Raw genomic sequence first — 16830 nt, 5'->3', positions numbered from 1 at the left:
GAATCAGCGACCGATTGCATTTTTCAGCCAAGTTCTATCCCCTCGGGCTTGCACAAAATCAGTATATGAGCGAAAGTTAATGGCCATCGTGTTAGCTATCCAAAAATGGTGCCCCTATTTACTTGGTCGCAAATTTTTGGTTCGCACAGACCAGCGTAGCCTCAAGTGCCTGCTGGAACAGCGATCGTCGCTTCCGAGCATCAAAAGTGGTTGACTAAATTTCTCGGTTATGACTTTGATATTGTATACCGACCTGGGTTGGAAAACAAAGTAGCTGATGCTCTTTCCCGAGTGCACCAGGATGTTTTTCTAGCTGCCATATCAGCCCCCACTCTCATTTCTATTCCGGATTTGCAAGATCATGTGGCCGCAGACCCGGCCCTGTCCAAGATAATTCAGGAACTGAAATTGGGGCATGACAGCGGAGGTTATTCGTTGGTTCAGGGATGCCTTAAGTTCAAAGGTCGGTTGTTCATTCCTTCCTCTTCACCCTTTATTCCTCTTTTGCTCCAAGAGTACCATGGCAGTAACATTGGGGGCCATTCGGGGTTTTTAAAACCTTCTAGCGGTTGGCAAGAGACCTTTATTGGTCAGGTATGAGGAAGGATGTTCAAAAGTTTGTGGTGGAATGCACTACTTGCCAGCAAAGTAAGTATTTGGCTCAATCTCCAGCTGGTTTGCTACAACCACTTCTTATTCCTGAATAGATTTGGGATGACATCTCCATGGATTTCATAGAGGGGTTACCCATTTCAAATGGCTTTGATACTATTTTGGTAGTAGTGGATCGCCTAAGAAGTATGGCCATTTATTCCTCTCCGTCATGCTTTTTTAGCAGCTACGGTGGCTGCCAATTTCGTTAAGGAAGTGATTAGATTACATGGAATTCCTGGCTCAATGGTATCGGGTCGTGACAAGGTATTTTTGAGCTTATTTTGGAAGGAGTTATTTCGCTTACAGGGTACAACTCTTAAGCATAGTACCTCTTATCATCCCCAAACTGATGGGCAAACGGAAGTGGTTAATAGGTGTCTAGAAACATATCTGAGAGGTTTTGTCAGTAAGCCTAAACAGTGGGTCACGTGGTTACTATGGGCTGAATTCTAGTATAATACATCCTATCACACCTCAGCAGGAATGGCTCCTTTCCTTGCTGTTTACCACTGAGACCCACCTCCCTTGATTCGTTTTAAGTATGGTCGCACCATGGTGTCAGCTGTGGAGAACACTCTCAAAGCTCGAGACGATATATTGGCGCTCCTTAAACTGAACCTCCATCGTGCACAACAAAGGATGAAGCACCAAGCTAATCGGAAACGTCGAGATGTGCAATTTTCAATGGGGGACTTGGTTTATGTTAAGCTTCGCCCATACCGTCAAAAGTCCTTGGCACAACGCAGAAATGAAAAGCTGGCTTCGCGTTTCTTTGGCCCATTCCCTGTCCTTGCTCGCATTGGTATAGCGGCTTATCGCCTTCAGCTCCCACCAGGCTTGGTTATTTATCCTATTTTCCATGTTTCATTGTTGCGTGCGGCATTGGGGCCCCAACAACAAGCTTCTCAGCTACCTTCTGAGCTCACAGCAAAGTTGGAATGGATCCTAACCCCTGAAAAGCTCCTGGACATGCGCCCGGGCACTCACAAAACTCCACTGCAGGCATTGATTAAATGGACTAATCTACCAAACTTTGAAGCAACATGGAAGGACTTTCCAGCTATTCAACAACAATTTCCCCAATTCCACCTTGAGGACAAGGTGAGACTTTGGGCAGGGGTATTGATAGGCCTCCTTTGACATATGTGTATGCCCGTAAGAGGAAGAGTGGTGGGGTGGCTACTCAGTCAGCTGTGGGAAATAAAAAATTAGCAGGGATGTGATTAGTGAGGGAGTTAGTTATATGGGCTGGGGTATTCTTTATTGGGGTACAGGGAATACTGGATGGATTTCCTTAGGATATTAATTGAGAAGTCTATAGAGATGAGAGGTGTGGAATGTGTGAGTGAATTTGTAATTGGAGAGATACAGGCTCTCTAAATCCTATTAATTCAATAATATCATCCAGTTCATTTATAGTTTCTCTACTGTGCTATCTCTGAGTTTATCATTGACAGGAACTTCCTTCAGTAATTTAGTCTCAAATGAGGTGTAACAAAACCCCTCGAAATACAAGTTTTTTTCTTGTCTTTTTCTTTCAAACCACTTAAACTAAAAAGATCTTATAAACAGTTATGTTTATTATACATGTCCAAATACAAAGAGAAAACTCTACTTTATGATTTGAGTTCCTCCCACAACCAAATCCCCCCGTCCTAATCAATTGCTTGCCATAATTGGCTCATATTCATTATAAATATGAAGATAACCAAATAAAACAACAAAATATAAGGTAAAGTAGGTTAAATCCAACAATAATTAGATTCCCTCCCAAAAAATTAGACCAAAACCAAAACAAGTAACTAGCTAAAACAAAAGTAGAAGCATTTAATTTCTCCTTGTGGTGGGAATCGTCAACCCAATTGCCTGAGAGAAAGACTATACAGAGCGTGGTGTGGATGCAGGTGACAAACGCCTCCACCTTTGAGTGGTGTGGGGGATTGCACTCCAAAAACAAAATACAGCTACAAAATACAAATTACATGACATTTCCATTAAAAATCTGTGCTCTCTACACATTCATAGAGACCAGTCTAGCAAGTGACCGCCATAGATGCTGAACTTAAGACTGCCCAATCAGTCTCTCGTGCAACATATCTTTAAGTCTTATGTACAGAGCTTGTTGCTCCTTGAAAGTGAGATTCATCAGTATCTAAAATGAAGAGAATATTAATTAGCATCTGTGTTTATCATAAAATTTGACGATGATTGTATCGTTGTGAACATGTATGGATAAATAATCATACCTGGTCCAAGATCATCTCAACTGAGATACCCTGAGGCACGATAAATGACTGATGATAGATGTATGAGAATACGGCCATCACCATCTGCATAAGAGCAGCTCAATTAAGGGGAAATATGCATAATTGAATTCAATACTTTTAACAAATTTATATGCTAAAGTGGAGGATAGGACAGAAAAATGAAAGAAACCCAGAGCAAAGGATGGATTTTATTCACCATTCACAAGAAAAAGAGAAGCAGACCCAAACCTTGTATGGATTTTACAAGTAGAATTAAATTAGTACGTGAACAAAAAAGCATTTATTAAGGTGCATTACCAAGGGCATGTCTAGTGAACGAAAATGAAAAGTATGTAAATGGAAAGGGTTTAAAGAGGAATGAGAATGAGTCAAAATTCAGTCATCCTTTTTTGTATCTCAAATGTGCAAGTAAGCATATGAATGAACAGGTAGAGAGAGAGAGAGAGAGTAACTCTCTTATTCTCATTCTTATCTTATGTTCCTTTACAACAAGTATACATGGCATAAACAGGTAGAGTCATCCTTTTTTGTATCTCAAATGTGCAAGTAAGCATATGAATGAACAGGTAGAGAGAGAGAGAGAGAGAAACTCTCTTATTCTCATGCTTATCTTATGTTCCTTTACAACAAGTATACATGGCATAAATGTAGTGTTTGAGGGCAAAAAAATGGCAACAGCTTAGGAAAGCTAATGGTTGTGCTCAAATTTCAGCCAAGCTTACCTGACAATCCATTCTGTCTGTAATTCCACCATGCCCAGGAATACTATCGCCAAAATCCTGTAACAAAGAGAACAGTGAATGTGAAAAAAAAGGGGGAGAATTGTTGACATATTCCGACTTTGTACTATTTAAAAACTACATTAATTAAAATCAGAATGTTTGCAGGAGTAAACCTTGACTTTGAAAGCTCTCTTAAACCCGCTAGCAAAGAAGCCTCCGAAAGGTGCTATTATCGATGCAAATAAACCAAAGGCTAAGGCATGGATTTGAACAGGAAACACTGAGAATTCTTTCCAAGGAAACTGTATATATGAACACAAGAAAAAAAGAAGAAACGTTTAATAATGATCCATGAATAAATTTAACAAACAAGAATGACTTTGCCTAAAACAAACTTTCAAAAGGGGAAAAAAAGAGTAAGTGGAGTTGTAGGTTAATTTATGTTGAAGAATTGAAAGCAAAAATCATCTATGCAAATTGTGAAGGTAAATATAATTACATGCCCTAGTCTAGACTTGTCAAAGGGTCAAGGCTGACATGTTGCACCCCTCTTTGTTAAAACAACTTTTTCAAGAAAAAGTAAATGTATTATTATGTTTTTCTTAAAAAAAATGTTATGTTAAGTATTAGCAAAAACAGTCTCAGCAAATAATATCAACAAAGACAATAATGTCAACATGAATCAAAGTTAGCACAAAAACATTTAGACCATATAGTATGACAAGAATTTTAAAAACAATTTTTCTAATAAATGGACCGTACTAATTGAATTTTAATTGTGGCACATAATTTGGTTTAATTATTTGGTACAAATTTGGAATGTGCAGCATCTTTCTTAAGAAATAAATTTATATTAGTTGTTTTTAATAATTTTCTAAAGTAGAGTTTCTTTTAGAAATAAAGGGGGGCTAGGCTTGGTTGGCCCTTCATCAGACAGGGCCCGAATCTCAGGTACCCAGGCCATTTACATGTTATGGGCCAAGCCAGGTCTGGACCCAGCCTACTTCACAGTTGACAAGTCAACCTTATCTTCTAGAGGTGAAAACTTGTGTAATGTACTGGTTTTAAAAAGTTATTGAGGCTTGCTGCAAAAAAAAAAAAAAAAAAGTTATTGAGGCTTACGCCAAAAAGCGAGGCGCTCAAAATACGCCTCTGAAGCTAAGCATCAGCAGGTGTAGTCGAGGCACAGTCTCTGAGGAGTGTGAGGTTTAAGCCTCACATAACCTCACATTGCTGAAGTCTATTTTTAATGTGTTCAGGCTTTCTGATTGAGTTTTACATTTTAAAATATTTATATATATATATATATATTTGGGCTGTTGTTTTTTAAAGTGTTTTTTTTTAATGTTTTTTTGGCTTTTAAACTTGGTCTGTATCACATAAATAAACCCAAACTCCAAATAAACAAGACATCGTTTTCCTGCCCTATTCTCAGCCTCCCATATCTGCTATACTACAGTTCTTTTTCTTCTCCAGCCTCTATTTTTAGAAAATCTCATAGTGATGATAATGATCATGAAAATGACGACTTCTTAGTCTTTTAAGTTAGAAATATGCCTTCATGTAGATTTTAAGTTCTACTCTTATGTTATTAAGTAAGATTTTGAACTTTTAATTAATTTAGTTTGTGGTTTTATGACTTAGAATTAGTAATTTCAGAATTTTATTACTTTAATTATGCAAATAAGTTGGTTTTTTTCATTTATAAATTTTATGAGTTTTATGAAGTTTTTGTTCTTAATTTTGAGGCTTATGACTAGGTACGCCTCCAGGGTTACGCCTTGCCAAGCTAAAGCAAAACGCTTTAGTTCTTAACAAGTTTTTCAAAAGCAACAGAAGCATTATGGAGTGGCTGATGGTTGTAGAGAGAGAAATGATCAATTTCCTTTTCATAGTGGTATAAGATAAATCAGGTTATACTAGAAGGTAATTAAATTATAGGATAGAATATGCCAAATTACTGTTATTGGATAACAGAGGACACTACCAGAATTTTAAGAGCCTAATATGGAACATGTATATGAGACCAGGGAGTTACAAACATTCTTGTTTAATCAGCAAAAGAAATCCTCTCTCAAATTGTACAAAGAAAAACATATTTGATATGAAGCAGAGAATAAAATTAAGCATGAATAGAAGATAAAATAGATGACATAAACAGGTTCAAGAAAATGTCACTTTGCTCACCCATTGAGGAACCCATCCAGGTAAGATAACAGAGTAAGGCTTAAACAAGGGACCGGGATCACATTGAAGCCAACCACTTGATAAATCCTGCAAATCCTCAAATTACATGAACAGAAGTTTTTTTAAAGCACATGAACAGAAGTTTTCGTCATATGAAACAGCGTCTTTTTCCCAACCATCAATGAATCAAATTTTGTTAATAAAAGTTACCTTCCTTGGGCATGTCAACCACTGATAACGACTCATGATGTCTGCTAACTGCACAAGCAAGTATTAAATACTCTGGGTAACTAAATTGCAAATCCAGCAAAAAAAAACCAAATTGCAAATTAAGCCAAACATTGCCATTACCATCATATAAGTTCCATGTTGCTCAAGAGGATGATAGACCACCAATACGTAACACATATGCTAGGTGATCTGCTGGTAATTAGTGGGCAGATTTGGGATTGGTTATTTATGGGAATTAGTAATTTTATTTATTTGTTGTTTCTATTTTGATCATTGTTATGTTTGGTATGTTTAGGGAAATAAATGGGATGACAAAGAAAGGTTAGGGCATGTCTGATTTTTTATGTAATTGAGCAATAGCTCTTGGGAGAGAAACCAGGTCTCTCGAATATCCTGGGTTGTTTTTTTCTGATATTCAATAAAGATTTTCTCCCTTGTTTTCTAAATTTGTCTCTGTTTCTCTAAATTTTGCTACCGAACACTTAGATACACGACTATTGTGTATCAATTGGCATCATCTGTCTAACGATCCCATGGTGACTAAGATGGAAACCAGAATGGAAGCCGTGGAAGGTCTGATTACCACCGTTCAATATGAATTGGCTACCATGAAAGATGATTTGCAGAGGTTACCGGTTCTGGAGCAAAGTGTGGCTGCCATGGTCAGTCGTTTGGATCAGTTCATGACCACCCAAGAAGAGCGTTGGATGCAGCCAGTGGTGGACACCCGGGCTTAGTTGTCGGCGTCTAGACGAGCACCTGATGGGAGTCTCACCGCGCGTCCAAGGGTGTCGGGCAGTCCTTTGCAAAGAGGAGGCAGCGGTGGGCCGACTGGTGGTTCTTTTCGGGACACATCAGCGCTGGCACCGAGGTGGAATATCCAGCCTCGGAGAATCGAATTGTCTGCTTTTGATGAAGACAATCCAGACGGTTGGATTTTGAAGGCTGAACAGTATTTCTCTCTTCATCGCCTGACTAATGAAGAGTGTCACTAGCCTTGATGGAGGCACTGTTTTGGCTTTAGTGGGAAAATCGCAGTCGTCCCTTTGTCTCTTGGGGTGATTTGAAACGACAAACGATTCGCAAGTTTAGGCTCCTTCCATCCGGGTCAATGTATCATGAATTTTTGGCTTTGAAGCAAGATGGATCGATGCATGAATATCATAAGCGCTTTGAATTGCTCCATCTTCCTTGGAAGGTATATCAGAAGAGGTACTGGAATCGACTTTTATCAATGGGCTTATATCTGATATTGGGCATGAAGTAACTATATTGGGCCCTAATGGGCTTAAAGAGGCCATGGAGTTAGCCCAACACATTGAGACTAAATTCTTAGCCCAACAAAGAGCTAAACCAGCCACAAAAGGCCCTTTCTCTCGATTTAGTGGGTTTCACATGGGCATGACTTCCTTCTCCATTCCACCTCCATGTTCGACGGCCATTAAAGAAGAAGGTCGACTACCAGGTTCTGAGTTCCGCCAGCTGTCAAAATCCGAGCTCCAACAGAGAAAAGCTAAGGGTTTATGTTTCAAATGTGATGAGAAGTACTCCCCTGGCCATCGCTGCAAAAGTAAAGAACTCCAAGTCATTGTTTTGCAAGATTTGCCTTCCAGTGATGATGGCAACGAAGCTGCTGAAGCTAATCACCTCACTGCCGATCAGGGTGCCAAGCACTTGGAAAATCAGATGGTGGAAGTTTCTCTCAATTCTGTGGTGGGCCTCACATCCCCGAAGACCTTGAAATTGGTCGAGCAGGTTGGGCAGCAGCCTACAGTCTTGATCGATAGTGGGGCAACCCACAACTTCATCTCCAACGTCCTTATTCACACATTGGGGCTACCCATTACTACCACGGCGTCTTACGTAGTAGTGTTGGGTACTGGGAAAGCAACGCAAACTCAAGGAATTTGCTGGGGTGTGGGCGTGACTCTGCAAGGGATAGAGATTGTTGAGGATTTTCTCCCCCTGGATTTGGGCAGCACAGATATTATATTGGGCATCCAATGGTTGGAGACGTCGAGGAGGGTATCACATATCAAATGGAAAACGCATTCAATGAAATTCTCGGTGGGTAATACAACTGTAACATTGCAAGGTGATCCAGCCCTCCACAAGACCCTCGTGTCTCTTAAGTCATTGATGCGTTCTATTAAACATGACGACCGGGCTCTGCTTATTGAGCTTGGAGTTGTAACGGTGCCGCCTAGTATTCCTACCGAAGTTCCAGCGGAGATTAGCAATGTGTTGGATGCGGCTAAGGATGTGTTTGACATGCCAATGGAGCTTCCACCATTACATGGCCAAGAGCATGCCATTGTTCTACAAGAGGGCGTGTCGCCCATTAGCGTACGCCCTTATCGTTATCCTCAAGCCCAAAAAGATGTTATTGAAAAGTTGGTTGGAGAGATGTTGGTTGTCGGTATTATTCAGCCCAGTACTAGTCCCTTCTTGAGTCTCGTGTTGCTGGTCCGTAAGAAAGACGGAAGTTGGAGATTCTGTGTTGATTACCGAGCCTTGAATAATGAGACGGTACCTGATAAGTTCCCTATTCCTATTATCAATGAGCTTTTAGAAGAACTACATGGCGCAACAATTTTTTCGAAGCTTGACTTCAAATTTAGATATCATCAAATTCGTGTTCATCCATCGGAAGTACCCAAAACTGCTTTCCGTACTCATAAGGGGCATTATGAGTTTCTCATGATGCCATTTGGGCTCACCAATGCACCAGCCACGTTTCAGTTATTGATGAATGAGGTATTCCGTCCCTTCCTTCGTAAATTTGTATGAGTGTTTTTTTATGATATTTTGGTGTATAGTCGCAGCCTAAGCGACCATTTCAGCACCTTTCCATGGTTCTCCGTTTGCTGTCCAAACACAAGCTTTATGCCAATTTCAAGAAGTGTTCATTCGCTCAAGAACGACGGGAGTATTTGGGCCACATTATCTCTGGGGAAGGGGTGGCGGTGGATCAGTCCAATATACAAGCTATGTTAGATTGGCCTGCACCCAAAAATATAAGAGTTACGAGGATTTTTGAGACTCATTGGTTATTACTGCAAGTTTGTTAAGGGGTATAGCGAGCTTGCGCGGCCATTGACTGAGCAATTGAAGAAGGATAAATTTGGTTGGAATGAAGTTGTGGGGGTCGCCTTCGAGGCTCTTAAGCAAGCTATGACTATAGTACCGGTATTATCTCTTCCTGATTTTGACCAGCCATTTGTGGTGGAAACTGATGCATCGGGGTATGGTGTTGGGACTGTGTTGATACAAGGACAGCGATCAGTGGCTTTTTACAGTCAAGTTTAGGGCCAACAAGCTAGGTTGAAACTAATATATGAGAGAGTTGATGGCTATTGTTTTTGGTGTCCAAAAATGGCGTCCCTACTTGCTTGGACGGAGGTTTGTGGTGCACACGGACCAGCAAAGTCTCAAGTTTCTGCTTGAACAACGTATTGTTGCTCCGGAATACCAACGTTGGATGGCCAAGCTCATGGGATACAACTTTGAGATTCAGTACAAGCCAGGAGCTGGGAATCGAGTGGTTGATGCTTTATCACTAGTCAATCCGCCAATGGAGTTTCAAAATCTGCTTGTTTCTCAAGGTATTGATTGGGTAGCTTTGCAACAAGAGCTTCAAAGGGACACTTTTTTGGCTAAAATTATCTCTGATTTGCAGTAGGGAAAGAAGGGAGCTGTTGGTTTTTCGCTGGAACATGGGCAATTAATGTATAAAGGGCGACTGATTTTATCTAAAGATTGCTCTCTCATTCCTATCATTTTACGAGAGTATCACAACTCGCCACTTGGCGAACATTTGGGTGAGGATAAAACATGGAAGTGGATTGCCTCTGATTTTTATTGGTTGGGAATGAGGAAAATGGTGGATGCATGGGTCCGTGATTGCGATATATGCCAGCAAAACAAATCTATGAATATGTCCCCTGCTGGTTTGTTACAACCTATCGCCTTGCCAACACTAGTTTGGGTAGATTTGACCATAGATTTCATAGAGGGGCTGCCTCATTCGAATGATATGGATACCATATTGGTGGTGGTTGATAGGCTGAGCAAATATGCCCACTTCATTCCACTGAAGCATCCTTTTAATGCTCGCGTGGTCGCTTTAGTATTTATGAAAGAAGTGGTACGTCTCCATGGTATTCCGACTTCTATCGTTTCGGATCAGGACAAGGTTTTTATGAGTCGTTTTTGGCAAGAGCTTCTCAAGTTACAAGGTATCGAGCTTCGTCATAGCACCGCCTACCACCCCCAAACTGATGGGTAATCGGAAGTTGTGAATCGTTGGTTGGAGACATACTTAAGGTGTTATGCTTTTGCACAGCTGCGTTCTTGGATGTGTTGGCTAGCTTGGGCTGAGCATTGATACAATGCTTCCTTTCATACAGCATCCCAACACACCCCTTTCAAAATCTTGTATGGTCGAGACCCTCTTGCCCTTATTCGCTACAAGAGGGGCACTACTCAGGTCTCTTCGGTGGATGAAATGTTGGAGGAACGCGATGGATAGTTGGACGACCTTAAGATGCATCTGCTCCGGGCTCAGTACAAAATGAAGGCTTCAGCTGACAAGACACGAAGGGATGAGCAGTTTGTGGTTAGATAGAAAGTCTTTGTTAAGCTTAAACCATACCTAACAGAGATATCTTGCTGTGCGGCGTAATGAGAAGCTCTCTCCTCAGTTTTATGGCCCATTTGAAGCGCTTGCTCGTGTTGGAGAGGTTGCTTATAGGTTGAAGTTATCAGCCACTTCGTCGGTACATCCGGTCTTCCATGTTTCTCAACTTGGTCGGGCTCACGGGGCGCTCATTCTTCACCACTGCTACCTCCGCAATTGAGTCCAGATCTGGAGTTAATTGTTGAACCGGCTGAGTTATTGGGTGTCCGCAATTGCCAGCAAGATGGGAGAGGAGAAATGGAAGTATTGATCAAGTGGAAGGACCTTCCACTGTTGGAGGCTACTTGAGAGAATTACAACACTGTGTTGCAGCAGTTTCCTCAGTTCTACCTTGAGGACAAGGTGAAAGTTTGGGCGGCGTGTAATGATAGACCACCAATACGTTACACATATGCTAGGCGATCTGCTGGTAATTAGTGGGCAAATTTGGGAATGGTTATTTATGGGAATTAGTAATTTTATTTATTTGTTGTTTCTATTTTGATCATTGTTATGTTGGGTATGTTTAGGAAAATAAATGGGATGACAAAGAAAGGTTAGGGCATGTTTGATTTTTTATGTAATTGAGCAAATAGCTCTTGGGAGAGAAACCAAGAATATCCTGGGTTGTTTTTTTCTGATATTCAATAAAGATTTTCTCCCTTATTTTCTAAATTTGTCTCTGTTTCTCTAAATTTTGCTACTGGACACTTCGATACACGACTGTTGTGTATTAGAGGACTTAGGAATTTAAGTACATAAAGAACAATTGAGAATAGTATTAGGTTAACAAAGTTCAGGTAAAACAGAATGTGATATGGCTGTGTGATAACAGTAGAAATTAGGGCCAGCAGATACTTATATCGAGCCCATTACCAACCAAACTATAGTGTGGATCTACACATAGATAATCCTTAACAAATAAGATGGTGACCGAGGCTGGACCACAGGCATCACTTTATAACTGAGTAGGAAACTAAATTTAACTTTGTAATGCTACAGTTCCAAAATCTCAGGAATATGCACAAGAATGCTAAATGTGCATCGCATAGGAAAAATAAGCTTACCAAAAATGCAGATATGACAGTTGTAACAGAAGCATCAATGAATCCCTCCCAAGTTTTTTTTGGAGATAATTTGATCAATGGGGTTCTTCCAAAAAAGAACCCAAAGAAATATGCAGCAATGTCGTTGATAACTATAAGTGTTGCTGGAAGAAGAAACCTGCATGCATATTTTACGGTGCATCAAGAAAGAGAAACAAGATTTGGAAAAAAAATAAAAAAGAGTCTACATTGAAGACACATAAAGATCAAATTTGGGGAATAACAATCTTACATAAATAAGCTCAGCATTTCCATAAAATATTATGCACGTAATTAGTGAACACAAAATACAATATCAGGCAGGTCTGAGGAAAGAATTTATTACTTTTATAGCCTTCTAAAGATATTATACAAGAACCTTCACAGTTCTCATTTATAGAGGATATAAAAAAATGTAATAAGTACAACCATCATGAAATTTCTTGATCCAATAATAATAATAATAAGAAAGCCTGCAAAAGGTCGAAGACGTGGAATTAAAGAAATATTTAGTAAGAAACTAAGCAACCTGAGATTTCCATAAAAAGTTGTTTTACCAGATAATTCCTTCGAAAATGTTGGCTACTGTGAAAGAGGACTGCGTAAACACAATAATCATGATCATGTGTGTCCATGCATACTGACCAAATTGATATTTGTACATCCTCTTCTTCTTCAATGTAATGATGAACCACACAAAACCTAAGCCAAAGCACAAAATAAAGAAGAAATATATAAATATAAGCCAGTTAAACATAACCAAAAAAAAGAACTAACGCCAACGGAAAAATTAACCAAAAAGCAATGAGCAATAAGACAGGATTCTTGATTCAAAATTATATATAAAGCTAACTAAAAAGAAGCAAGTAAATGAAATGCTAAGTGATATTTAAACTAAAACATGGCTTTAAGATGAAATGTCTGATAGCAAAATCCAAATTGTCACCATACAACAAACCTGCGATATATAAGGTGTAGCAGATAACCATATGATACTTAATAAGGCTGCTAACAAACTGATGGAGAAAGTTGTCCGAAGTTATTGTATTAAAAAGCCGTTGACTGAGAATGCGACCATATACAAATAACATGGCAGTGAAGAAGAAGAGCCTGAGCATACAAGTCAACAATGAAAGAAAACAAAATACGTCATTAGTTATCATTATATAAGTTGACTGTTTCAATTGTAAAATCACACTTCAACTATTACCACGACAAGAAATTAGTAATCTGACCAATTTAACAGCCTAAATCCTGGGAGATGCCTCTCTTCATGGTCTCGCCTTAGTAGGTTGAACAGCTCTTTCGCCATAAAGATTTGGATAACAACTATCATAGCAGTAATACAGAGATGACCCATATATATAATGAATGCAAATCCCCCAATCATCCAAACAGAAGAGCATGCCCGTATCCACATAGACCTGTACTTGTTACTGTCATCAACAAGTAAATTGCCTCCATTGGCTATACTAACATCTGGAACAACCTGAGAGGCCAACAGGATATCTCAAAAAAAAAATCCAAGGTTGAATATCAGCTATTATTAGAAAAATTTCAAATTTCAATTGTACCCATCATCCCATCTCTTATAACAAATCCAAAACCCAATAAATACAACATCATTAATTTTAAATGTGAATGACAATGACCAAAACCTGATTTTATGATGTGACTAACCTCATTTGAACGTCTTCGATGTCGAACCCGACCAGTTGGTGTTAATGGGGTGCTAGTGTTATCCTTCTGCATGCTCTTTAGTTTGGATTTCACTCTTACAAAAAAGCATACATATAATGCACAAAAGCCCTACCTGAAAGATTCAGACCATATAGTAGGCAATTATAAGCAACCACCTATAACTCTTAGATTTTCAGCTAATATGTACACATAATTCTCCAAGATTCTGAAACTGGGATGTGCATGATTTCTATTCTTAGCTTTAAAAATAATCCAGGTTTCCCATCAGAGAGCTCCCCGAATAAATTTTAGATCCCAAAATAAAATAAACGATGAAAAATTGCATATTATACAAACTGCAATAGAGGTTTTATTGTTCTCACCTACAAGAAGAGGAATGAAGCTAAGAACCAAACAACTAAGAGCCCCAGACCACCACAACCAAAGATCAAAATGTCCACCAATAAATATACAACTGTGGTACGACCCCCCAACAGCTCCTTGAACTAAAAATTGGACAAGAGGATCAAGAATTTAAGCATTAAAGACATGGAAAGTAGAGCTAATAATTATAAGAGATACCATCTACGATGAACTTGGAAGCAATGACCCATAATTTTCAAATAGGACCAACAAACCAAAACTGGAAATGGAGGCATCGAACTAACAGAAAACAAAAAAGTCGTTAAATTTTAGCTAGAAGATCAGTATCCCACAAAATGTTCAAAACCATTCTGAAAAGTTACCATGTGAACGTAAATTATAGTACTAGAAGTAGTAACCATTGCTAGAAATTAAGAAAAACAACAACCCATCTATTCAATGTCAAAAACAATATACACCAGTCTATATTTAGCCTAGTTCATCCATGTTAAATAACTCAAGCACCTTCACTCACCCTAGACAATGGAACTACTTATTTTGTAGAATAGAATCTATAGAAACAAACGTTTCGATATATTTATTACCTTTGAAGTGAAAAAAATTTAATAGTCAATAGAATACTCAACAGTCTAAACCGAAACATTTGGTAAAAATAAGAACAAACTTATTGAACTCGTCACTATATTTATATGAGCTGTTACAAAGACCCATGATATTTTTTTTATTCTCTCTAGATTTTTTTTCATATTCATTCGTTACTCAACTAAAGCTTCCATTTTACGCATACAAATTCGCATTTAAATGCAGAAGACTAATTCAATCATCATCACAATAATAGAAAAGTGCATATAAGAGGTGCAAACATATCTTAGATTCTTAGCTCAGAATCAATTTCGAATCAGATAGAAAACAAGTGGAAGAAACTAGAACAACATAAAGCAGAGGAGAGAGAGAAGACGAACAGAGGAGAGTTGAAAGATCAAAGTGAGGAAGCGGAGAGGAGCGCCGCCCAGCGGAAGTGAAACTGAGAGAAAGAATTAGAATGGCTGCCAACGTTTAGGTTCTGTTTCTGAATCTTAACATTTCAATGTTTGTCGTCTCACACTTTTTTCTGAAAATAATAATTGAAAACAAAAAAAATTATTCAATAAAAACAATTAATTAAGATTAAATTTTAAAAATCCTCATCTAGTTCGCCTAGTTTGTCTTTTAACTTCCAATTAATTTAATCGGATTAGAATTTTTTTTTCCAAATTGATTTACAGTATTCGGTACCAATAGAAAAAAGAATACTAAATAACTATATGATAATATATAGCAATGTTCATTATTAGGTATTTCTAAATTAAATCATGACATTTTGCTCTTATGATTCATTTATTTATATATATACATATATTTGTTGATTCATTTTAGATTAGCAATGAAATTATATATAGTATTATTTTGATTAGATGAGTTATGAAACAAATATTCTTGTTATTATTATTTTTACTATTATATTTGTGTAATAAAATTGACATGGTAATTTATAATATTATAAACACATATAGGTATAGCTTGAAAATATATATATATATATATAAATTGCTAAGGATAGAACTAAACTATGTACAACAGGGAGAATAGAGAATTTATTTTGATAAATTGTACAACTATAATACTTGTCTCTTATAAGCTAAGAATTTGAGGTGGGAACATGAATAAAGAGACTATATCATTTTCTAGAATAAATAGTTTTTTATGAGTGAATATTTTGAAATATTTCTTTGTAAACAATATTTTTTATTAAGGTTGGGTCTCCCACCTCATCATCAACATTTAGTATGATCATTCATTCTCTTGTGGTACCTCGGGACACGACAACATATAATTGAACATGGGTGAATACTTGCTTAGGGAGATACAAACCAACATGTTTTAAGAGATTGTTCTTGGCTTTTGTTGATTGTCATGGCAAAACATTGTGCCAAGGGAAGTTGTCGTCTATTAAGCTTGAATGGTCATCTTAATTCATTGGGAGACACGATAGTCTTGAATTGTGACGTTTCGGCCAATATTTGTTCCAAAAATGATGTCATCTCTAATGGACCATTTATCAAGACGTCTGACAATCAATCTTGTGTCATTACATAGGCCTTCTGTTTGATTTAGATTTCTAATGGGCATTACAGGAGCACCTTCCTTCAGTCGCATCTCATGATTAGGGATGTCATTAAATTTCAAATCATGCAAAAATATAACTGGATACAAAAGATCTTCATCATTTGTCTTTACACTTGCTTTGCATGTACTGTCTGAGCTAAAATATGTTCTCCCTTCACATGGTATTATATTCGTAATCATCTCATTTAGTTCATGGACCATTTCATTTTTTGGGTGTTAGTATTGCTCTTTCTGTCAAATATGCAGGATCGCTGTACTTTTGCAAAAGTGATAGGTAAATAGCTTCTGTAACGACCCGAATTTGCTAATCGGGCTTAGGGCCTTGATTAGTGTGCCTGGAGGGCAATAAATGATTTAATATGCTTTAATATGTTAATGGGTGAATTAATGTGAATATATGATAGTGATGCATGTTTAGTGAGTTAAATGTGCATGTGGGCCCCGTCTGGATATTAGGGGCATGAATGTGATAAATGTTATATATATGATATGTCTGTGCAGCACGATCCGAGACAGTCCTGGGGAGTGCTTAGCCAGAGAGTCACAACGGGGTTGAGATTCGGACTCGGGGTGAGTCAAGGGGTAATTTGGGTACTAGATGTGTTATGGGATTATCGGGACATGAAAATAAATATTTGGAGATATATTTGAGGATAGAATGTCTAGGCGGGAATACTGGGGAAATTTACCATTTTTCCCTCGGGGACGTTTTGGTACCCCGAGCCTTGAGGTAACCCTTTAGACTTAAGTCAAATAAAACAAAAAAGGGGAGAATT

General features: G+C 38.2%; 1 protein-coding gene across 2 annotated transcripts; it reads right to left on the bottom strand.

Annotated features, from left to right (window-relative positions):
- Positions 1 to 2200: 2200 nt before the first annotated feature.
- LOC133818507 (phosphatidate cytidylyltransferase 1-like) lies at positions 2201 to 15007 on the bottom strand. 2 transcript variants are annotated; one of them, XM_062251408.1, is made up of 13 exons: positions 14851 to 15007; positions 13888 to 14010; positions 13505 to 13637; positions 13060 to 13313; positions 12783 to 12934; positions 12382 to 12526; positions 11807 to 11963; positions 6041 to 6088; positions 5831 to 5917; positions 3817 to 3945; positions 3644 to 3700; positions 2901 to 2984; positions 2201 to 2806 (listed from the first exon to the last, which is right to left on the bottom strand). In XM_062251408.1, exons 3-13 carry the CDS (start codon positions 13574 to 13576, stop codon positions 2717 to 2719), a joined length of 1275 nt encoding a protein of 424 aa, XP_062107392.1. In that variant the 5' UTR covers positions 13577 to 13637; positions 13888 to 14010; positions 14851 to 15007; the 3' UTR covers positions 2201 to 2716. The 2 variants fall into 2 exon arrangements, with proteins under 2 accessions (XP_062107392.1, XP_062107393.1); XM_062251409.1 differs by lacking the exon at positions 13888 to 14010 and having other exon boundaries at positions 14851 to 14998.
- Positions 15008 to 16830: the final 1823 nt, after the last annotated feature.

This window comes from Humulus lupulus, chromosome 2, assembly GCF_963169125.1.
Source record: "Humulus lupulus chromosome 2, drHumLupu1.1, whole genome shotgun sequence".
Lineage (NCBI taxonomy): Eukaryota > Viridiplantae > Streptophyta > Magnoliopsida > Rosales > Cannabaceae > Humulus > Humulus lupulus.
Note: the sequence above shows the minus strand (reverse complement) of the source record. Positions and strands in the feature narration are given on the sequence as shown.

Excerpts from the sequence above, each read along its gene's own strand:
- LOC133818507 (XM_062251408.1), bottom strand. The coding sequence starts at position 13,576 with ATGCAGAAGGATAACACTAGCACCCCATTAACACCAACTGGTCGGGTT. Across the intron at positions 6,089-11,806 it reads CTGTCATATCTGCATTTTTG|TTAGCAGACATCATGAGTCG; the intron begins GTAAGCTTATTT and ends TTGCTTGTGCAG. Across the intron at positions 3,701-3,816 it reads AGAGAGCTTTCAAAGTCAAG|GATTTTGGCGATAGTATTCC; the intron begins GTTTACTCCTGC and ends TCTTTGTTACAG.